This window comes from Bombus pascuorum, chromosome 4, assembly GCF_905332965.1.
Source record: "Bombus pascuorum chromosome 4, iyBomPasc1.1, whole genome shotgun sequence".
Classification (NCBI taxonomy): Eukaryota; Metazoa; Arthropoda; class Insecta; order Hymenoptera; family Apidae; genus Bombus; species Bombus pascuorum.
In genome coordinates this window covers 12525894-12551825 of record NC_083491.1, presented here as the reverse complement: position 1 = coordinate 12551825, position 25932 = coordinate 12525894, and the positions used below count along the sequence as shown (strand labels likewise).

The window sequence follows — 25932 nt, the reverse complement described above, 5'->3', positions numbered from 1 at the left end:
GAAAATTTTCTAATATCATATAATGGTAATATGTCGATATTTAATTTCATTAAACTTAATATTTTTTATAAGCATATTTTTTATAAGCCTCTTGTTATAAGCAGTGGTTTCCTATCTTTCTAGTTTCATTTTTCTATGGATTGTCGCTAGTGTAGTTTCTGGGCGTTAACTAAAAATGCGAGTGGCAACGACAACATACCTTCAACTTGTGATTTATGCCTTACCTCGTGACTACCTTATTGATTACTTCTGTAATCGAAATCGAAAAGTTGGTGTTCTGTTAAATGTTCAGTGGATGCGGTCGCGTTTGTAGCAGTGTGATTTCTTAGTAAATTTATCTTATTCCCTTCGATTTTACTTAAAAATTTCGTTTCCTACAACGCTCGAAATTATTTTAACCTAAAAATATCGATTCCTATTAAAATCAAATATGGGTTCGCTTTTTCGAAGCGAGCAGATGACCTTGTGTCAACTCTTTTTACAAAGTGAAGCAGCTTATGCATGTGTCTCGGAACTCGGCGAACTTGGCCTTGTCCAATTTCGAGATGTAAGTTTTTTATTGTTGCCGTAATTATCTTTCTGAGATTTCCGTATACCACTTCTGTGAAAAATGTTCAATTCTTAAATTAATGAACAATGAAAACATACACGTTGAATAAGATATTTAGCAAAGAATTAACATTTTGTTATAATAGAGGTTTATTTCTTCCAATTCTTTTGTGAAAATATCCAGACTTTAGATTCTATGTTTAAGCATTATGCTATTATGTTACCGAGAATAGCATTTACAATGCATGCCACTTAATATAAAGAACTACAAATTTTGATATCAAAATCACAGAATTTGTATATGTGTATTGCATACATTGTATGTATGAATTTATATGTCACTTTTTCTTAGAAGAAAAAAGGAAGTTGATTTAAGTGGCTTTGTCTCACTAGTGTAATATTTCCCATTCCATGATAGGACTTGGAGACTATAAAGCAAGAATATATACATATTTAGAGTTTCAAGAATTATATAAATGGAGATATTATTGTATTTATTGATGTTAAAGTAAAAGATCAAGTTATTGAAGAAAGTTTATTGAAAAGCATAAAATATATTCATTTCAATAAAATGGATTTATTTCATTCTTTTGTTACTATGTCTGTATATAAGTTCTAAAAGAATTAAATTGAAAATTAAGTTATTTTCTTCTCTTATGAGAAAAATATTTTTACGAAATTTTACCAAAGAATGTAAAAAGTCGAGTTCTTAAGAAGGAGCTGAAGCATGTCAGTCATGGGTAATATTTTAGATAGTAGGAATAGTTATATTGTAATACAGGAATAAAAATTATATACAATTAATTTGTCATTTATTTGCGTATTTAGTTATTATTTATTAAAAATAACTGATTTAGGTTCATACAGGTATGCTAATCCAGCAAATTCAGGTTGTATGTTGTAATTACAAAGATATAATTTTTTTGTACGCATCATACTTTTTCTGTTATTTGATAAGGTATTAATAAAATGTTTCATAAAGTTTATGTGTGAGAATCTTTTGTATATTTTGCTTAGTACAGTAATAAAAATAAATAAAGAGTGGACAAATACAATATTAAAAGAAAAATCTTATAAATGATATATGTCGTACTTATGGTACAAATTCTTTTTTATTAACTGATTATCGATACAGTAGGAAATCGTGGAAGCTATTAATAATTAACAAATAAAGATAATTAAGAAAAGAACAGAAAATCGGATAATTCTACATGAATAATAAGTAAAAACAATTAATGCAAATTTGTACAAAGTTTCGTTTTTGAACAGGATTTGCCTGATAAAAGACTAGGTTATAAATTACGGAAATAATGTAGTATTACAAGTAAAGAGTATAGTATTATAAGATTACTTGCTTACTTCTATCTATATCTATATCTATGTTTGTAAATATTGACAGTGATATAATCTAAAAAAATACAGTGATTCTCTATATATATATTAATTATTTTTATTATTACGAATATTCTTGAAAGTGGATTTATCGTGTAGTGACTAATGTTTCATCCTATAAATTACGTAACGTTAAGCAACAATATCATTATATTTTTTTATTTCTTGCTACAAAAATAATTGTTTCGATAATATCATTTAATCGATAGGATTAGGAGATTAAAATGAGGTCAAATACAAATCCAAACGGATTATTTCGAATTAAATAGAGACATTAATTGTACAACTTTTTATATTCTACTAGGCGAAATTTTTAATAATTTAAATAAAAAAGAAATTTATTGGAATTTACAAGATATCTAGAAGTTATGGAACAAATCGAAGTGTGCTAATTCTTTATGCTAAAAAGATCGAAAAATCATAATTACAATCGAATTTGCTTTTGAGTCAAAATAAATGAATTTTATGCACACATACGAAGCTAGATATGTAGATATTGCATAGATCACATAGTACAAAAACAATTAATTTTTATGACACAACTAAAATTATGACTACTTTCTTGTACCAATTACGTATTTAGTTTAAGCCTAACGAAATAACATTTGGAGTAGTTTCATATACTTATTTAATTATATGTTTCGCGTAGCTTAATCCTGATGTCAATGCCTTCCAACGAAAATTCGTTAATGAAGTACGTCGTTGCGATGAAATGGAACGAAAGCTACGATACTTGGAAAAAGAAATCAAAAAAGACGGTATACCAATGCTCGATACTGGGGAAAATCCAGAAGCTCCGCAACCCAGGGAAATGATAGATCTCGAAGCAACGTTTGAAAAATTAGAAAATGAATTACGGGAAGTTAATCAGAATGCGGAAACTCTGAAACGTAATTTCTTGGAACTGACCGAACTAAAGCATATACTTAGGAAAACGCAGGTTTTCTTCGATGAGGTAAGAATGCTTTTTTTAAAACTTAAACATAAAATACCGTAGCTTATAAATTATCTTAAATATGTAAGAAGTATTTTACATAGTGTTGCATTTTTTCCTAACCTGCACGAGAAACAAATATATAAGTGAAGCAAATATCACTATTTATGAAGTTCACTATACATATATATATATATATTATAGTAATATACAGAAAGAGGCACGTAGTTTGGATTATTTCAATAATTTTGTAAATAATAACTTTCCTGGAAATTTTAATTCCGAGAGGATACATAATTTGAAGGGGACTCTATGACTACATTATTCAGTCCTTTCTAATCACTTAAACATACAATATTTCAAGCATACTTTTAATTCTTTATCAAATATATTGCTTTTAATAAAGGATATAAGTAATGTTAATTGATATTGTAAATACATGATGATTCTGTGTTCTACTACATACTGCTATGGTAAAACATTAAATGTTTAACATGTCTGAAAATGAAGTGTTCAACATGATTGAGTTTGTTTTGGCATTGCCCGCATCTCTTGTAATAAAAAGACGTTTAATTTCAATTGAATAAACATGGATAGTTCTTGTAATTTTGAAAATTACAGTGATAACAAAAAGTCATATAATGGAACATGCACTCCCTGTTGAATTATGTAACAATCGTGTGAACCAATTTCCGTTGAAATCATTATTTATGAAGTTATCGAACTGTTCGCAGTAGAGTGCTTCGTCTTGTATATTTATATGAGATTTGAATAATGAATGAAAGAAAAATGTGATGGGTAATTTTATACGATAAAATAATATGAAGGTTAAGAATAACGAAGTAACTCACGATTGAAGCTTCAATCTTCAATTGTAAATGTTTAAAAGTTCAGGCACGAAGCGTATAAAATTCAGTAATCCGTTAAATATCCTTGTCGATGATGGATTCTTGTCAAATTATTGAATTTACAACGCTTTTTAACTGAACTTTTAAATATTTTTAACTAAAGCACGAAGTTCCAATCGCAATTCTATTGTTCCCGATCTTTACTTTATTGTGTCCTATAAAACTGTTTTTTAAATATTTTTCATTTGTTGCATAATACTCTGTGTATGGATGTATAATGAATCGTGAAAAATAGGGAAATTGAATGTCCTTTATAATTAACTCATAATGGGGATAGCTTAGAGTTAGAATGGGCAAATTTTACTTTTAAAAGAATATTTTTTTAATTATTCTAACTATTGCGGTTGAAGCCATGGAATATTCAATTAGGACATTGACGTGTGGTTCTATGTAAAAAGAATTTGGACAAAATTATTTCTAAAAGGAAGAGATAATATTTATCTAGTTATCTGTGACAATCATCAAAATTATTTTTTAAATTAAAAGTGGCATTCGTGTATCCTATTTTTTGCAGTACATTATGCACATATAAATACATATTTTACTGTGCAATTGATGTTATCAAGAAGACACATCAGATACATGATACATTAATGATACATGAGAATAAAATGAACACAACGAGCATATAGATTTTATTATCTCAATTTTTTATTTCTGTCAAGGATGCGAAATATTATCCTTCGTCCTTTTTCTTATTATAAAACGCTTCTGGTCATTAAAACATATATATTCTAAGCTGTTTTTTAAATGCCTTTTTCCGCAAAAAAATATTAATTCACTTAATGTATTTACTTCTTGACACCGAAAAGTTTCTTAAAAATCGATATTCTAAAATTCATATGTTAGCATATTTACTTATAAAAGATTAAGCTTTATATTATACACACACACGCTTACACATTAATTAATTACACACTTCGTACAAGACCGGCAATGAGATAATTCATTTAAAAAACACAATGAGTTTTGCCTTTTGTCTTTCAACACCATATGAACAATCACGATGCTTAAACTACTACATTTTTGTTAATTTTTATAATTTATAAATTTTGTTATATACATATATATATATAATTTAATTTGTCCAAATAATGTCTAGATAATATTTATAAACGTTTAGTATATTAATAAGTGGCAGTACTTTTGGTACGTATACAATTTTCTAGTATTTTACTTCACATAAATGTAATGCTTCAACTGGTATAAATAACTTTGTGATCAAGCGTAATACGTGATATTGCATTACTACAATAAATAATATATAAATGTTATATAAATTTCGCTTCTATATACCGCGCGTGCGATGACAATGCTTTGATTAAGAAAAACGGTAAATGGTTATTCGTTTAATAGCCTACTATTTATTTTACTACTCAGTATTTTGAATAATTATTTATAAAGTTTGATCTATAATACAAATTGATGTTTAACTTGCTACTAGTATTGGTCCATAGATAAACTTCCGTAGATAAATATCCATATAAACAAATGCTTTCATGGTAATTTTTGCTGAAAAGTTTTATGGGTACAAATGTAAGAACAAAATTACTCATTAAATGAAGTATGGTTCTTTAACGTATGCAATGAATTAAAGTGCATGATAATGAAGGTTGCGTAATTTGTGTTTGACATCAATATCATCTGTCGTAATTGCTTCGCAATTTTGTGTAACGGAAACAAGATTATTTTACCAAATACAAAATAATAATCATAAAAATGAAATTCTAATGCTATGGACATGAAGCTGTTTTTGTTTTGTATTACTAATGGTACTATTGAGTGATTTTAGGACTATTAATGTGTTAGTGTTGCCAACTAACCAAATTGCAGAATTGCAAAGGACACAAGTCACCGTATAAGCCCTATCTCCCTGGTCCTTTATATTCCTATTATGTTCATAAAAAATTTACGAATTTCCAATATACTTTATCGTTAGTTGTTTTGTCAAACGTTTATGGTTGGTTACATAACATTCATTTAAAACATATTGAGTCGGCACGAAATTTCTGAAGTTCCCGGAATTCTTATAAGTTTTAAAATTAAGACGCCTTATTTTATGTGTGTGTATATATCTATATATATGCAGGATGCCCCTGAAGTATGTTGATTGCTACTTTAAGGAGGATAGTAAAGCAAGCAAACAAAAATGAACAAATTTTTCAGTAATATTGCAATGTATTGATAAGAAGCTGTCAAATACATCAATGTTTAGTATTAGTAACATTATGTGATGTACTGTGAAACAAGTGGTTTACACAGGCACAAGAGAAATTGTAAAACTCCATATAATTGCTAGTAAAACTTCTAATACACTGTAAACGTATTACAAGAAAATAATGTATTTATGAATTAATCCAGTTTACCTACAAATCTCCTTAAAGGAGATAATCTTTCTCAGAGGAACTGCGTATTTTAATAGGGTAATTAATCATTTTTAATGAAATTAACATAGAATTTTAATATAAATTATTAATTTAAAAAATATTTTTTATTGCAATTATCTGTATGATATAATTTATGATGTAGCTAACTCTAACTATTAAATTTGTAATTTGTTATTTTCTCTATGTGTAATGACTTATATTATAATCGGTTTCATTAATTTTAAAACTTAATACAAAATATATCCCATAGTCCATATATTCATAGCAATTGTATTATATATACCATTTAAAACGTAGAAAAAATTCAATTACAAAAAAATTAATTTTATATTTATTAGACTTGTTTTGTATGTACAAAGTATATTGTCAACAAATAATATTCTGTTTCTGTAATAGAAATCCTTCACTTGTACATATAATAAATAGTTTAATAATGTATATTAATTTTTGGTCAGAATTTGACGATATAAGTGAATATTTATGTAGCATTATATTGTAGGTTTCCAACTTTTAATAGAGGGTATGAACGTGGTGCTTGGAATGTTGAACATTACAAACTAGCATGCATATGGGTAACTAGAGAATGACAATTTATTATATTTAAAAAGTCCAAAATAATATCCTTATTTAATAATCTTTTTGCATGAAGCATGTGAAATATTGTAAATATTACATGTATATACAGAGTGTCAATTTGACATGTGCATGTGAAAAAATTTTATAGGCAAAAATTTCCCATGGAAAAAGAAGGTAAACTTGTATTATTTTGCTAAAATATCTTCTTTTTCATCACAGAATGTTGAAACACAAATTTTACAGAAAAATTAAACAAGGTGCAGTTAAACAGTACATATGTATTAAAATATTTCATATTGTTATTTACGGTTGAAAATTATTATATTCAATCTCTGTCCCTCAGATTACTCAAATATTTTTAAAAATTAATAAGCTCATTCAAATAATAAATAATTTCAATAAAGCAACGACGGATATACGAATAATGTAATTTATATTTAAAATCGACATATATATGTATATAATGTTTGGCAACCTTTGTCGTTATCCAAACGATGCATTAAATGAATTAAATATTGGGGAAACGATATAATGGAAAGCAGTTTCTTCTTAATTACAAAAAGATTTAAAAAGATATACTTTTCTATAGAAAATGCATTTTACACATGCAATATCGCATGTGAAAAATATAATTATATTGTTCTTTTCAAATAGAGACGTATACTTCGTAGATAAATCGATACCTTTTGTCATTTTATGTATAAAACGATTCAGATGATTTAAAGTAACAGCTACTATTGTTAAAGATGCTTAAATATTATTTTAGTACATTGTAAAGATTTCATATATATTTCATTTATTGTTTTCGTGCATATTATGATTTTTGATCGTTTATGTATTTTATAGAATTAAATGGTATTTGAGGTATTGTGCAACATCTCGTTAATTTTGCTCAGCATTGTACTGTCAGTGTTCTAAATTCAATCAAATTCGTGAATGAACATTATCACGTAAATTTGAAAGATGTTATCATTATAAAGATACAGATTAAGTAACAATATTAAAATATCACTTTACTCGTTATTACTAAATCTTATATAATGATTTATATTTCCTCTGTGTATGTGGATTTTGTATATTGTATCGCGTATTTTCATTGGGTCAATTAACCCTTTCACTACTATGAACACAATGTTCGCGTTTGCTAAAATAATTTTCAGTAAAACGTGAAGAAATATTCAAGATTATTTATATAAAAATATAAAACATGTAAAAAAGGTATAAAAAATATTACATCTGTAACATTCTTAATTAGATAATTTAATATATAAACCAACAAAATTGCTATCAGAGCAACTCTATTAAACGGAGTATGTGTATACGTTAGTAGTATGCGTTCCATACAGCCATCTATAGAATATACATCCCGTACGGAGATCAGTAGAATATGTCTTCTTGTACAGACATTACACGTTCCGTACAGACATAAGTTCAATAGGCTATATAAGTAGAATATGTTTTTCGACACAACGAGTCGTAGCGAAAGGGTTAAGCATTCCATCATTTTCTATGAAAATTAATGTGTACATTCGTTCGTCCTTAAAATTTCTGATGAAATTCTTTTATCATTTAGGGAAAATTGGCAGAATTGTTTGCGTTTTATGTCATCTCTTGTTGCATGTAATATAAATCTAAAATTTGTGTGATTTAAAAGTTTGCCAGAGGTTGAACATATATTTTTGTTCATACGTGTTAGGACATCTCTGGAAAAGTCATTAGGGAATTATAATCATTTTTAAAAATTTATTATTATCTTATTTGGAATCATTGATTATAAGAAATCCATATATTCAATATTTTGGTTAAAACTCAACTATTTGTAAAATTAGATAGTTTTCTTGTCCATGTGCGTAGATATTTCAACCTTCATATTTTTAGATATTCTATTGTAATTATTTTTATTTGTTGCAATATATAATTTTACAACAATAATTATTAATTATTTAATAAATCAGATTCAGATTTTCGATAGACTTTTCAGAGTTTCCTATTTTGTCGTAACACCGTAACACTGAGAAATAATTCTTTTTTTTTTTTTTTTTTTTTTTTTTAGAATAAATTTCCTGTTGTGTTTTGAATTGCTATGTCGCACGAATACAAAGTTCTGACCAATTAATCGTGAAAATGTGGCTTAATTATGTTCTTTAATAAGATCAACGGTGTCCTAATACTTATGAAAATAATGTATGTTGAATTTTTTCGGCATTTACCATGCCATAGGGTTTACATCTTATTATTTTTAGAGTTTATGAACGCGTATTGTGTAATTGAACCTTAATCTCCATTTTGTAAGAGAATGTTTATATTAGTTGTTGATGCTGTTTGGTATTTTCCATCATATATTCTTGTAGTATTTCTAGAAATGCTATCGCAGAGGTCATAAAAATATTTTATTGTTGTTAGTAAAATGTTAGATTTCAATTCTTCTAGGTTCGTATTTTCGTTATTACATATTGGCAGTCATTTGATATCAATGTTAACTGAATGAAAGCACTCGTTTAAAATATCTTACGATCATCGTCTTTATTATTTTATTTTGATTTTATTACTTTGATACGTGTAGTAAAACATGCTCTCAGAGTTGTAATTATAAATATGTTTACTGAAATGGTAAATTATGACATGTGCCACTAAACTATATTTAAATTTATTTATTAGAATGATTTACATAGAGTACATATTTCGAGTATATAGTTCGCAATTTTTTTAAGAAGATTAAGGAGATGTTCTTGATTGATTTCAAATATACTGTTGAACATTTTCTATTTGCTATGATTCAGTAAAATTGTTTCATCAACATTGATTAATTATTATTTTTCTTAGCCAATAAAAATAAAAAAAATTACAAAGATAATAATATAGACGAAAATTCTTAATTCTAATTATACCATATTATTTGATCAAGTAAAAATTAATACTACCATGACCTATGGCTCTGAAGAGATTATTTTTGATACAAAGAAGTAACAAACTTTTTTACACATTTTAGCAAATACTATTCATCACAGCAATGAGTTCAATTTTTTTGACATCCTGTATTATATATAATATATACAAGAAGTACGAATTATTTTATATACTTAATTTTTTTTTTTAAATCTTTAATTATCGATCATATTGGAGCATCCCAATTTTTATCCTATTAAAAAAAATTGAGAACCGCCATCCGTGTACAGAGTGGTGAATTGAATAAGTATGTTAACAAATGGTTAAAAAGGAAAATAAAAAGAAATAACGGGAGATAGGGCGAAAGAGAGGTGACATGTGTCTGTTGCCAGGCTGAGCATGGAGGTGTCGTGTCGCAGATGGCAGACCCCAGCCGTGAGGAAGAACAAGTCACTCTCTTGGGTGAAGAGGGCCTCCGCGCTGGCGGCCAGGCTCTCAAGCTCGGGTAATTAAATGTGGTGTAAATTCGAACAATGTAGAGCGTGATGATTCGTAAAATTTCGCTAACTAAGTACATACATTATGATTTATAGTGCAAGTAAAATTGTATACAGAGAGTTTTATTTGTTTTTTAATATTTTCGTTAATATCTCTGTCACTTTTTGTGTATCTATAAACTTCCTCTTTTTTAAAAATTTTGTAATAATATGTTTCTCTCAAAATATTTTGCTTTTTTTCATTTTCATATTTATAAATCTTTCTTTTTTTTAATTTGTTATTTTTTTAAGTTACTTTATAATAATCATATAATAATCATTCTTCTACTGTCTTACTAGCTTGGAGGCATATAAATAATACTGAAGATGTTGTGCACACGAATACAACTTACTTTAAGTAAGAATTCATTGATTGTAATACTGACTTTTTGTGAGAACTATTCATGTAAATGCAAGTAACGGAGATATTAAAATAGTTAGGGTAACTTAAAAATCTTGAACAACTCTAAATCGTTTCTTCTTAGAAGAATAATATTGCAGTATATCAACTCGTAATAAATTAATGAATTATACTATAAATACTATATATTGTCCACGTAAATCACTCCAATAATTAAATGCAATAATCATTGTGGAAGGAACATAATCTTTAATTTGAAATTTAGAAAGAAATCCTTGCGTTCTACATTTGAGACACCAGTGACTAAAAATCATATTAGTACGACATAAATGTTCTATAGATTTAGCTGTGATTTAAAACTCCTACTAAATTTTTTTATTTGTTTTTTAATTTTTGGAATATAAAACGAATAGTGACCGCTACAAATGAATTATTAAATCTATGGACACATTTGTACATACATTTTAATCGAGTTAGAATTTATTAATCCATAATCTGCAAATATTGCAGAGCTTTTCATCAATGTTGTCTGTGCTATTAGGCTATATATAAATCTAGATTTAAGTAGAAGGCATGATGCGTCAGTGTGTTCTGTGGTTACAGCACCTGTATACTACGGCAGACACCATAGGATCACACTATAGGAATCCCCTCAGGCAAGCTGTTATCAACCGTTATTTGCATTTGCAAATCTGTTTTGCTCAGTGTTTTTTTTTTGTCTGTAGTTACCTAAAATCCTTTAGCTCAGAAAGAGCACTAATATTACAGTCGCTGAAACATTTGCTAACAATAAGTCTTATAAAGACCACAATTAAAAGCACTATTAGCTTAAGAAAATACATATAAAAATTTATTATCAGTGGCAATATTCACGTGCTTGTTAATATAGGAGCATTTATTCGTTGCTTGAAAAAAAATGTATTGATTTATGTTAAAGTGTTACGATAACAATTAATTTATTAATTATAAACTAAGAGATCGAGAGTTTTATGGTATAGCGTATTAAAATTTGAATCAAGTAGAGTCTAAGATGGAAATAAAATAGAAATAAAAGTTTAAATGATCTAGTATGACAGAACAGACAAATCAGTATTATTTTCAGAAATATTCAATGTTAATTTTTTGACCTTATAACATTTTTATTAATTTTCTCTTACAATAAAACGATGACCTGATCCGGTTATCATTCGGTAAAATCACCCTGTTTATATATATGTTTAGTATGTGTGTAGTATATATATATATACAAATACTAAATAATAAAAAATATATATATGTGTGTGTGTATATATATATTACGATGCATTCATTTAGTTATGTATGTACATGTTAAGAATTTTAATTTAAATCTTGCACAAATTGAAATACACTATATGTAAAATTGTAAATACATCTGCACATGTATATACTATGTCATTAATAATACTAACATCGTTTAAACTCTGCAAAAAGTATTGCTTCTGCCAAATGTATACTCGAAATATCTAATACGAAGATTTATGTTTAATCGATGATATTTGATATCGATTTATTTAAGACTAATTCTGTATAAGACTTCATTCTTTTAATTGGTAATCAAGGGAAAGATAAAAAGCAACGGGATCTATTTATCGATTTTATCTAATATCATTTTTATAGATAAGTGCACAGCGAATTATTTTTTTCAAGCATCGAAATGTGAAATTGCCTTATTTTTACGGTTGCGTACGTACAATAAATTGAAAAAATAAGCAGTAACGCTCCGTTAATATTAAAATATTCAAGTCCGATTTAAACAAGAAATTCGTAACAAATTTTGAATCTTAAAATCTTTTTATCGTAGGTCAATAAAACAAATAGAGAACAGAATCGTGGTAATTTCATTTTTAATATTCAAAATTAACTTTTGGACCGACTGAACTGATATAACATGACAATTGAATAAGACATAGCTGTACAATTTTTAATTAATTTTTATTTGAATATGTACATCAAATTTTACGTTTAGAAGCTTTTCTTTTCTCTGTACATTATACTATCAGTTTTTACAAAGTTATTTTTTGTAATCTATTATCCCAATTAGTAAGAATTGTTTATTTGCACTCCGTAGAAATGAGAGACAATTATAAAGATTCTTGCTTTGGCGACTTTAAATGCTCTTTAAAGACAAATGCGACTGTTTGCTTAATTAAATAACATTCACTTATTTATCAAAGTCCCTAATTCTAAGATGTGTGTTAAATTGTTACTGAAACAAGTTAAGTTAAAAAGTACACTATATAACAGTTGATACAGTTTGACGTTATTTACATGTAACATATGTATTTAAAAGTTGGTTAAAACACATTCAAACTGTATCGAGTATTCTGGTAACGATAACAATACTGAAATAATATATGTGAGTCCGTTCATTCATTATTTATTTAGCTTCAACGTGAATAACAGTAATGATGATAGTGTGGCCATGGGTATGTATAGATGCGTGCGCTTACGCGCCTACGCGAATATCAAAAAAGAGCCTTGATCGTTTCTCATTTGAGAATTCGATTTGAAAATACGAGTAAAATTAAGAGTCTGGCTTGCAGCATCGTTATTTAAACATCCTGATCGATTACAGCTATTGTTGTTGGCAATAATTTAAGGTGAGTCGTAAATTCAACTGGTGTCAAATATTTATACTTCGTGATTTTAGATATGCTCAGTTTGAAATTGAGATTTAAACTGTATTAAATAGATTAATCTATTCGTTGAAAATACTCATGCAATTTCAAGTAAATATTAATGACTATGTAACAGCAATGGTTTTATAATATCATAGGAGGAGCCCTGAAGTATTTTAAAGTAAACGTTTAGTTGCTACTCATAATTTTCAATACTAAAGTCAATCCTACATTTTTAATATATTACGAAGATCGACAAAAATGTTTAAAGTTGATATTAATAATTAGTAAATCCGTTCTATATTCTCTATATCTTTTAATAAGACTTACGGTGAAGAGCCAGAGTTTAGATACTCAAGCAAAGGCAACTTACGCTGCTATTTCGTGGTGGGAAAGTTATAGCTCTATTTAAAATTCTCGTGAACACAAATAGTCATCAAATATTTGGCAAAATATTTATAAATTTATAAATGGCCAAAATATGTTTGGCCATTGTTCATATGCTTCAACTAGATTTTGTAATAACGAAAAAGCACTTTTTGTGTATACTGTTTGATAACTTTTAACTTATTTAGTTCCTCACCTCTAGATACAGCTTTGGTATGAGTTTCTTATTTTAATAATGTTAAGCTTCTAGAAATACGTCTGATGTTTACTATTCTATCGTAGCTGTAGTTTTTACGCTTACAGATTGCCTCACCACAGAACTGCTACATTGCCATATCTGACATATAGTATGTACTTCGTATATAGGCACATACATGACTCTAAAAGTGAAATCTCACTTTGCTTGTCCTTCTATATTTAGACACAAAGTTCATCCTGTCGCACACTTTTTGGTATGTGATTGAATTTACAACTCGATTCTCTTTAGTATTCGTCTTTCATATATTTTAAAAATCTAAAATAGTAAGATATAAATAGTAAACAAATTATATAAAATGTAAATGATATGAAGCTTATTATTTTAAAGCTCGTACGGCACGTTAAATACATACAATTATATTTGAACCAAGTTTTGAATTCGAAATATTACAAAAGGCTTTTATTAACCAGACAGTGTAATAACAATATTTAATAATGCATTGTGGTTGAATGTTAAGGATGAAAAGATCAGCAAATTTTGTAGTTTCGCTATTCAAGCAATTATTTCAGCCAAAAGCATACAACACTAAGAATAGAATTCGTGTAATTGCAAATCGATTTAGTTTATTTAAATGACTATTTATGTATTCTTGTATATAAATACATGTATATACATGACAGTAAGTTTGGCTTTGTGAATTCCAAAAAGAAGTAGTTCCAAATAAAACATTAATTAAAATAGTCAATTTACATTTCCTATAGCATAAATAACTATAATTTCATTTCATAACTTGAATCATTTTATTTCATAAATTCATCCTTATCCCTCGATCTACAAAGCGTCTGACCAGTTATGGACGATACTACTGTATATGTATATTCGCTTATCGTATATTATGTGTGTATATGTCGGAAAGGGGTAAACTGGTAAGTGGTAAGCTTCTGATATGTTTGTTTTGCATGCTATGTATTGATTCTTATGATTATTGTTTATTCCTCGAAACCTAATCTAACAGCATCCAACAGGTAACAAAAACCTTTCTTTATCCAACCAAAACAGACAGATCATTGTATTTATGCTATTGTATTACTCGCGCCGTAGGTTATAAAACTTTCTGTTCAATTTTATACCTGAATTTGCTAAATAAAAATCATAACTACAAAGGAAACTATAAAACAAAAATAGTATATATATATAAGACGACTCATTTTACCCACTTCATGATTAACTTATTTCGAAGAATATATCGAAGGGTAACCAAAATATGAGTCTTAGATTTTAAAGAAAGACTCTAAAATAAACGAGAACAATGATTTCTAAAAATAAATACGTTTCTAAAAAAAAGTGTTGACCTGTATAAATGTAAGATATACAGTAGCGGACAAAAGTTTAAGACGATGATTTGTAAACCGGATTACAAACATCTTATACGCATATTGTTCTTCTATTCGGTTTGTCTCTTTGGAATAACGTAGCTGTATGTTTGACCTTCGTAACCTCAGACAGTCAGTTGTTAAATACAAACAATGTAGGAGTTACAACAGTTAGTTACCGCCTAGCACTTGGAAACAGTGGACATTAGTTTAAGACGATCTGTGTAAAACGTGAGTACGAGTACAGTTTTTGAACATTTTGATTCTGGAATGTCAAAATCATTGTTTAGTGTACCTTTTATTGCTTAAAATTCATTTAGGTAGGAACAGACTATGGGTAAATCAAAGAATTTACTTGAAAACGAAAGGGAACAAATCGTAAGGCTGCGAAAGCAAAGTAAAACCTTCACCGAAATAGCAAATATAGTGAACAGGTCAGAAACAGCTTGTAAACAAGCTTGGTATAAATGTTTAAAGACAGGCATGTATTGCGATCAACCGAAAAACGGAAGACCACGGAAAACAACACCGAAAATGGATCGCCGGATTCATCGATTGAGCGAAAAGGATCGTTTTCGTAGTGCAAATAATATTGCTGCGGAGATAAACTATGAAAACGATACACAAATTAGTGCTAGAACTGTTAGGAGAAGATTAGAAGACTTTAACTTAAGAGGACGAAAACCCCAAAAGAAACCACTGCTGAGTTCTAGGAATCGAAAAAGACGACTTGCATTTGCTAAAGCTCATAAGCATTGGACAAGTGAAGATTGGCAAAAGGTATTGTTTTCTGACGAATCGAAATTCAATCGCGTCTGTTCTGACGGGATACGGTACGTTAGACGTCGAATTGGCGAAAGTTTGAAAACACAGTGCGTTTTAAAAACTCTTAAACATGGTGGTGGCAACGTTATGGTGTGGGCGTGTTTTTCTCGAAGCGGCCCTGGTCCGATATGTCGTATCAATGGAATTATGGACCGTTTTCAATACAAGGACATACTCAAGAACACAATGTTACCTTTTGCACGCAACAATATGAGTGATGATTTTATTTTTCAAAATGATAATGATCCGAAGCACACGGCTCGGGTTGTGAAACAGTTTTTTCAAGAAGAAAATATCACCGTGCTGCCGTGGCCGTCCCAATCACCAGATATTAATCCAATCGAGAACTTGTGGAGCATCATAAAAAAGACAGTACAAGGTTATAAACCGAAAAATTTGAATGAACTTTACTCTACAATTGAAACAGCTTGGAGTAATATTACGGTAGATCAATGTAAAAAATTAATAGATTCAATGCCAAGAAGATGTACCGAAGTGATAAGAAATAACGGATATTGGACAAAATATTGAATTTAAACAAAAATTGTGCATATTTTTTTACCAAAACTTAATATTTTTTGTGTAGTCTTAAACTTTTGACCGACAAAATATTATACAGATTTCGTTCCTTTTTTTGTAACTTCGCTACTGAGCAAAATATCAAAATGAAATTTTTTTTGTAAGTGTATAAACAAATGCCTAATTAGTTAATACCAAATGTAGAACACTGTATTTATATTTTTTATGGAAAGTAAATCAATTATTTATTTTTTCCATTTCGTCTTAATCTTTTGTCCGCTACTGTATGTATATTTTATCACGCCTAAATGAATTAAATTGGCATTGTGGCCGATTTCTAGAAACCTTCTAAATATATTTAGTTACAATCTAATATTACTTGAACTTTGAATGATATAACTACATAACTGAAATTATTTTCAAATTATTTATTGAATAAGAATCGTTGTGTACATGATATTTCTGTATTTCTTCTTTTTTTATTTTTGGTTGTCTTTCATTTTCTTCTTTTCTTTTCTCTTTCTTCGTATATTCGCCCTACGACCTGGTTAATTCAATATTGAACCAACTGTTCTTGAAATTAATTCGAATGGATTTTCGAATTCGTACTACCTACGTTACGACATAAGTAAATACATATGATGTTTCTTACAGAGTACCATCGCAAAGTGATAATCGTTAATTTTTATGAAATTCGGATATAAAATGGTTTCTCCATAAAAATGATATTCACTCTTGAGGTTGTGAAACCTATTTAGCACAATACTAAGCCAAACAATTTTAATTGAAGTAAAAGTTGGAAATTAGTGATTATCACTTGAAATTGTCACTACTAATCCTTAGACCATAAACAAGATTTATATAGATAAGATTACATTTCGTCACCATCACAAACAACATTTTTTTTCCTTCAAGTTCCTATACAGGTTTAAAAAAAAGAAATTTATGGACGCATGATCCATTAATATATGTATTCAGGGAGTAACAATTACAATTAAATAAACAATAAATGTCCTTTTATTCGATATTGACGATTAATCTAGAAAAAGAGAAGGATCGTTTTAAAGCTCAGAATGGTATAGGAAGAGCAATTTATTTACAAAAAAGTTTTCAGATTTCATGAGAATTAACTTAATTATTTTTTTTTCTCTTTTTTTTCTCTTCACATTCCCCACAAGTGTTCTAAAAGTTCTAATAAATGAAAATCATCTAATAAATACACTTAAGAATAGTTTACTACCTAATTTGACATAGTGCCATTGAAGACAACAATTTACATTTACACAATTGAATACCTCATTGTAACAATAGAAAAGCAATAAAATATTATTTATTATCTTAAGCGCACTATTATCATAAATATTTGCTTTTCTATTTATTTGATGTTCCGCGGTTTAATGATGCGACTGCGTTGAATTAACGAGGTCATTTTGTATTGATGGTGAATTAATAATTGATATTTAGCATAATCGATATTAACAGCTTCAATATATAATGTAACACTGTATAGTAATTCATATTTAGTTGAAAATATAACCGATTTAAGATATCTTTGTAACCTTAAAAATACTTCCTCTGGTCTTATTATAGAAGCAGTTACTATACATATCTCGCAATTTACTGGTACCCACCACTACAGACAAAAATTAAAAAATTGAAATTAATCTTTATGGTAGAATACACTACTAAAGTACACTACTAAGTAGAATGTATATTATGCTAAAAAGCGGTCGTTATACTCTTTAACAATTATATTACTTTATTCCTTATACAAGGGAAGTAGGCTCGGAAATATTTATATAATATATGATATGATATGATAATGATTTATATAACATGATCAATATGATATTCATTTGAAGTGTAACATTATTATTAAAAAATGTATCGCGTGGTGAAAGAAATTATATTGTCTAAAACTGAACACATTCGATCTATCGCTTACTAATTGTAAGAAATATTAGTGCCTGTTGCTGCTTAAATATATATGAATATATATATATTCAAAGCAATTCCTTTTCTATTTCTGCAAAATTGGAACCAGTAAATTTCCTAAAATACGAGCCATTAAAGATATCTTTAATCTTATTCCTGCGTGTGTAAAACGTAAGGGAACTTACGCAACAACAATATGGCGTTGAAGCATTATAGTGATGTCTAGTGTGCTAATGTGGTTGTGTCTTGTCTGTTGTGTCGTCAGCAAGAGCACGCAGGCTTGAATCCTACCGAGTCCATGACACGTGCATTGATTAGTGATGATAATATCGCCCGCCAGACTGCCCTTGGTCCTGTCCAACTGGGGTACGTACTCCTACTAGTAAATCCTTCCCATATCGTTATTATATCCTTCTAAATTCATTTAGTACGAATATATTAATAATTTTATCATTTTTAGAAACTTTTATATCTAGCACCGTTTTTTATCACAGAGTTTCCAATTGTATCTAGCAAATTTTAAACGGCTGTTTTATCCGTATAAGGTGTGCAGGATGAAGTCAGGGTGGGTGGTATGCAAACGATGAATAAACCGAAAATATGGAATAAAATGTTTTCTTGAACTCACATTCGATTCATCGAACGTGAACCGTAATGATTGACTCTTTAGCTTTCTTTTAATTTTAGTTTGTAACTACTAAACGATGAAAATATGATAAGAAACAGTAATTGCGAATTTTTTAACAATTCTATACCTAAATTTTTTCAAAACTATAGAAGATTTACACTGTATTTTGAATAATTAAATTCGCTATCAAGATTGCCATTCCTCGAAGAGTAGCAAACTACATGTAAAAAAACTTCTATATTTTTTACTTTCGAGTCATTTTTATACATAGAATTCTTACCTGCCCGGATCATCCTGTATGTCGCAACCTAAACAACCTAAACATAATATCTTAAATGTTTTTGTTACTTTTGAAGTCGTGAGAAGAAAATTGCTTAACAATAACATCAAAGAAATAAGAGTAAAATTATATAGAAGATGCTTATTAAAAGTTCAGATTGTTTTAGCCACATTAAACATTTTTAAGTAGCCAATAAATTTAAATATGTTATAGCGACTTGACGAGTAACAGGAATATTTAATTATACAAATGGGACATTTTCTGTAATAGGCAAATGTAATTTGGTCAATTTTGCTCATGCATATACAAAATGATTATGGTCAGCATTTCCAGTTTCTGCAAAATCGTAAGAATTATAGAAACATTTGTTAATAATGATTTTATAGCTTTCAAGGAATTTTTATTATAACTTTAACAACTTTATGATGGTTTGAGTGTCTTTTTATGTGTGCGTAGACGAGTTCTATAATATGCATATACACTGTTTACGTAAATTCAACATGATTATGATCCTCGTTTCTTTTTTTCATTGTACACTTACAAACTATATAATATAATTACTAATTCAAAAAAAACAACCATAAAATAATATTGAAAAATATGAATTGAAGTACAAAACAGATGATCGTTGAAAAGTAAATCGATTTTCACATGATGAATCAAATAAACTTGCACGCTGTAATTTTTATACATGTGTGTTTATGTATTTACTAGGATAAGTCATTTTTTTATACCGAAATCTTTTTCATTTTGTTCTTCAGAATTGTTTTAACCCATCAAATAATTTTTTTAATATTTTAGTTTGATCGAAGAATAAAAACATATACACCCTTAATATTTTACATGTAAAATTTTATGCATTCTATAATATTTGTAAAAAGACTTTCAGCCATCTAAAAATAAGAATCATCCATAGAGCTTATACATAAAACTTACTATTTTTCTTTAACACGATACCATTAAAAAATAGCTTTTGCATGTGAAGTATTCTACATTGTATTTTTTTATACTTCTCGAAATGAAACAACTTTCTTTACTATAATAGATTTCTATCCCTTTTTTTTAACAAAACACACTTTCTGTACTTCCATAATGTGGTATTCAATTTTATCATTTCAATCATATGCATGTTGTTTTATTTCATTTAATTAGATTAAAGTTTAAATGATCATATTAAAACTTAATATGCAAACTAATCCTAATTTATTCAATAATATTATAATAAACGCTTACTAAAAGTCACCGCTATAAGACATATTCTTTCTTTCTTTTCGAATATCGTCCGTGGTTATCACTTTTCATTTGGACGCACTAAACTTCTTTATTTTGAAATTTTAAGCACATACAACCTTGGATAAAATTATAAGCCATTCGTTTAGTACGTTTTCATTGAACATATGCTACTATTGTTGTTGCTATCATTCTTATTACAATCATTATTCCCATTGTTATCGTCATCCCTTCATCATAATGACATTATTATCACTATCATCATCATTTTTGTTGTTATTTTTATTAACATTATATATACATGTATACATAATGCGTTTATTGAATTTTATTGTACTCGAAAATTATGATATATTGATATATGATGAATCAAGCAACGTTTATGACTAAAAAGAACCATGGCTACAAAGATCATCATTCTTCAACAATAATAAGGTTAAGTAACAATTAATGAATTTAAGATATAAAAAAATATAAACGATACAGGTTGAAAGTATAATATCTATAACGTAGTATATTAACCTTGGAAACTCATATAACTTGAACGATATATGGCGGCATACGATATATGCATATACAAACGATTTTCAATGTAAATCGTTGATGTACATTATTATTACGTTCATGTTAAATTTAATTTAAATATTTATACATACGCACAAACATACGTGTATAGTGTATATGTATAATTAATGGTGTCATGTCTTTATTTTCATTCATTTACAATTTTTCCGTGATACGCGTATCTTACTAAAATTATTCTTTAAATAGATTCGTGGCAGGAGTTATCCTACGAGAACGTATTCCAGCATTTGAACGTATGCTTTGGCGAGCATGCCGTGGTAATGTATTCCTGCGTCAAGCAGAGATTGAAACCCCTCTGGAAGATCCTTCAACGGTAGGTCTTCTCTTCTACATCCTTATGAAATCGATCGACTTTAAAGATTTTTTAGCAAATGTAAAAATGTATTTAAAAAAATATATTGTTATGCTTTTGTAGGGAGATCAAGTCTTTAAGTCTGTATTCATCATATTCTTCCAAGGAGATCAATTGAAAACTCGAGTTAAAAAGATTTGTGAAGGATTTAGAGCTACTTTATATCCTTGTCCTGAAGCACCCGCTGATCGTCGTGAGATGGCTATGGGAGTTATGACTCGAATTGAAGATTTAAATACAGTCAGTTACTTCCTTTTTTTTTTTAATAATAAAAATATGCCAGAGTTAACGCGATATTTATGAAAACATTGTTTATGATCTCACCGTCTATCTTGATTACGATAGATGATCAAAGTATTCCCTATATAGACGTCTATACAATTATACAATTTTAATTACAGCGAAATTTTACGCCATTTTGTTACTCTATAATTCTCCTTTCATGTTTATTAAACATTCTATTTACTTATCATCTCATGAAACATATTTGGTGATACATATGAAGATACTTTTGAAATTATGCGGAATAATCAGAATACTATATCTATATATATTTAATATATATTTGTGTTATTTTTATATATAATATATATATTATTAATTTATATATAATTTAATATATATATTACTTTATATTTGTGATATGAAAACTAATCATATCTCTCTCTACCATAATTCAATATAGGTTCTTGGACAAACTCAAGATCATCGACATCGTGTCCTAGTAGCCGCTGCAAAAAATATTAAGAATTGGTTTGTGAAAGTTCGCAAAATCAAAGCAATCTATCATACTTTAAATTTATTTAATTTGGATGTTACGCAAAAGTGTCTAATCGCTGAATGTTGGGTTCCTGTGCTAGACATTGAAACAATACAATTAGCATTGCGTCGTGGAACTGTAATTATTTATATATTTTTTAAATAATGCCATATTGTCATTTTTAACTGAAAATTTCACAGAAATGTATATTTTAGGAACGGAGTGGAAGTTCTGTACCACCGATTTTAAATCGTATGGCAACGTTTGAAGATCCGCCTACTTATAATCGGACCAATAAATTTACCAAAGGTTTCCAAGCTCTGGTAGATGCATATGGAGTAGCCTCTTACAGAGAAATGAATCCATCTCCTTACACTATTATAACATTTCCATTCTTATTTGCTGTTATGTTTGGTGATACTGGGCATGGCTTAATTATGTTTCTATTTGGTGGATGGATGGTATTAAAAGAAAAACCATTGGCTGCAAAGAAATCTGATAATGAAATTTGGAATATCTTCTTTGGTGGCCGATATATCATTTTTCTAATGGGCTTATTTTCAATGTATACTGGACTTATATACAATGACATATTTTCTAAATCATTAAATATCTTTGGATCATATTGGAGAATCAATTATAATATTTCAACGATAGTCACAAATAAGGAGTTGCAATTAAATCCTAGTGATACAGAACAATATTTACAAATTCCATATCCTTTAGGAATGGATCCTGTGTGGCAATTAGCAGAGAATAAAATTATCTTTCTAAATTCATACAAAATGAAAATATCTATTATTTTTGGAGTCATACATATGTTGTTTGGTGTGATAATTGGTCTATGGAACCATATGTATTTCAGAAGACAGTTGAGCATAATTTGTGAATTTGTCCCCCAGATTATTTTCCTAATATTTCTCTTCCTTTACATGGTATTGCTTATGTTTATTAAATGGATTAGCTATGGTCCTAATAGCGATAGTAAGTAGTATGTTATATGTAATACAAACATATACTATAATATTATTATATTATGATACTTATTATTATTTTTAGAAACAGATCCAGCACATGGACCTTTCTGTGCACCATCAGTATTAATTACATTTATTAACATGGTATTATTCAAGCCTGGTGTTGCACCAGCCAAAGAATGTAGCCCCTGGATGTACAGTGGGCAAAATGGATTCCAATCGTTCCTCGTTGTAGTAGCTGTTCTTTGCATTCCATGGATGTTATTGGCAAAACCTGTTTCAATGATGTACAATAGAAAGAAACAACATTATCAGGTTACATTTCAAATTCATCATAAGTATTTTAAATTCGTATTTTTTATAATACATATAGATAAACTTTTCTTTTATTCTCTTTTGTTTACACATTAGTTAAACAATCATGGTACAGAAAATGGTGACATAGAAGGTGCTGTTGATGCTATACAGCCAGTAAGTGGAATTCCTCAAGGAGGTCACAAAGAAGAAGAGGAGGATATGAGTGAAGTATTTATTCATCAGGGTATTCATACCATTGAATACGTTCTTGGTAGTGTATCTCACACTGCATCCTATCTTCGTTTATGGGCCTTATCTCTTGCCCATGCACGTGAGTTTAAAAATTAATATGTTTATTGTTCCATAATTTATAGCAGATATATTTTACTAGATTTACATTTATTGATTATATATAGAATTATCAGAAGTATTGTGGAATATGGTAATGAGAAATGGGTTAACTCAAGAAGGTTGGTCAGGAGGTATCATTTTATGGGCTGTATTTGCATTTTGGGCTGTTTTAACTGTCGGCATTCTAGTTCTTATGGAAGGCTTATCAGCTTTCTTACATACACTTCGACTTCATTGGTATGTTGAAACAGATGATCGTTATATTTAAGAAATTTCTATATTACTATACTATATTATACTTTAAGGATAATATAGAATACAAACTACCTTTTTAAATAAAATAAATGTTTTTCTGACTAAAAATTTCATACTTTATTATAGGGTCGAATTTCAAAGCAAATTTTATGCTGGACAAGGATACGGCTTCCAACCATTTTCGTTTGAAATTATTTTGGATGCAGCCCAATCTACTACAGAAGATTAAAGTATATTGCTTCACAATACAAAATTTCACTTATTCCATATACTATCAGTGGACTTGTTCTTCATAAGTATAGAAAACAAAAGTAATAATATTATGACATTCTCATGCCAATAGAATTCTAACAAGTCTCTAAAGTGTTATCATGTTAATATTATGTTTAAATAAATTAAATAATTTTTATTCTGTGATCATGTTTCAAAATTTATTTAACGTACTATTTCTATTATGTGCAACAATAATTAAATTTATATTTAATCATATTTTTTCATTACACAATTAAAGATTGCTTGGAATGTTGTAATTCTTTAAAAAAAATTTCACTAGAAGATGCTTATGGAATTTATAAAGATATAAATGGTATAAGCTATAACTGGATCTGAGGTAGAAAAAGCAACTATAATTATATGCATATCGTGTATTTAGCTATTATTATAATTATACACATATATGTCATAAATTGTAACTTATATCATTTTATTATTGCATTCCTATCTGTTACGTAATAAACAATGAACAGTATAAAAGCTTTGTATTTAATTTATTGAAGTAATATTTTCAGTACTTTGTAAGTACATTACAATACACATACGCGTATACATAGATGTATAACATAATAAAATATCGGTATGTGTATTGATACAGCTACTATTATCAGCAGATTTCTCATACTGTAAATATCACTATCTATTCACGTCTATTAGATTCTAGATCTATTATAACCATAACAAATTCTCTTTCAGGAAAAGACACTTTAATTTCTCAATTAAATTGAAATCTTTTTTTCGTGTTGTCAATGGAAAAGTTTGAAGAAGATTCTTCACAAGAATCTTCCAAGTCATCGTTTATTATATTTGAATTAGGACCATTGATCTGTTCTATTAGATCATCTTCAATCAAAGTAATATGTTGAACGAGGGTCGTGGCAAATTTCGATCGTGTTGTACAAATCTTCCAATGTTGTAATACAAGTAGTATGTTATTCAATGATTTCTTTAAAATGTCTTACTGGCAGTCACGATTGAAAATTCAGATATCAAAATTTCCTGCTTAAATTTATATATCAAAATTCATTTTATAGTGTTTATCATAATTAACAACATAAATTAATAAAACAGAAAAATGTACATATACATATTTTAAGGTAAGAGAAAAGAATTATATATTATCTTTATTTTAATAATATACCTAAGGAGATTAATTATTTCATAAATATAAACATAGGTAAAATAAATATATAGCTTTTCTATATACAAAGTTACTGGAATTATATTTTTATAATTATCAATTTTATTGTAGCATATAGCATTTTTGTTATTATCTTTTAGACAGATTTATTGTATCTTAATAACATAACTATTTTTAGATTATGTCATATAGAATAATGATGCAATATTTTCTTTAAAAAAATTTATTTATCTTTGTCACATTAACTTTAAATTCGTTTATAAAAAAAATCTAGTTGAATGATATTTGTGCAATTGTTTATTATCGTAAAATATAATATTTTGTTTTGTGTGCCTTCTTTTATATGCTTCTTAATACAATAAAAAATGAATGTTATGGTTTGCAGAGATAATTTGAA

The 25932-nt window shown here is 28.1% G+C and overlaps 1 protein-coding gene across 4 annotated transcripts; it reads left to right on the top strand.

Annotated features, from left to right (window-relative positions):
- Positions 1–173: 173 nt before the first annotated feature.
- Positions 174–24874, top strand: LOC132905887 (V-type proton ATPase 116 kDa subunit a 1). 4 transcript variants are annotated; one of them, XM_060957615.1, is made up of 11 exons: positions 174–547; positions 2591–2896; positions 11133–11185; positions 21316–21442; positions 21545–21721; positions 22167–22379; positions 22457–23225; positions 23301–23533; positions 23630–23846; positions 23932–24103; positions 24248–24874. In XM_060957615.1, exons 1-11 carry the CDS (start codon positions 431–433, stop codon positions 24348–24350), a joined length of 2487 nt encoding a protein of 828 aa, XP_060813598.1. In that variant the 5' UTR covers positions 174–430; the 3' UTR covers positions 24351–24874. The 4 variants fall into 4 exon arrangements, with proteins under 4 accessions (XP_060813598.1, XP_060813597.1, XP_060813594.1 ...); XM_060957614.1 differs by lacking the exon at positions 11133–11185 and adding an exon at positions 10052–10137; XM_060957611.1 differs by lacking the exon at positions 11133–11185 and adding an exon at positions 10025–10137.
- The last annotated feature ends 1058 nt before the right edge of the window (positions 24875–25932 follow it).

Bases quoted from the DNA above. Each gene is read 5' to 3' on its own strand.
- LOC132905887 (XM_060957611.1), top strand. From the start codon at position 431: ATGGGTTCGCTTTTTCGAAGCGAGCAGATGACCTTGTGTCAACTCTTT. The intron at 2,897-10,024 runs GTAAGAATGCTT...GTCTGTTGCCAG, and splicing joins CGCAGGTTTTCTTCGATGAG to GCTGAGCATGGAGGTGTCGT. The intron at 22,380-22,456 runs GTAATTATTTAT...TGTATATTTTAG, and splicing joins TAGCATTGCGTCGTGGAACT to GAACGGAGTGGAAGTTCTGT.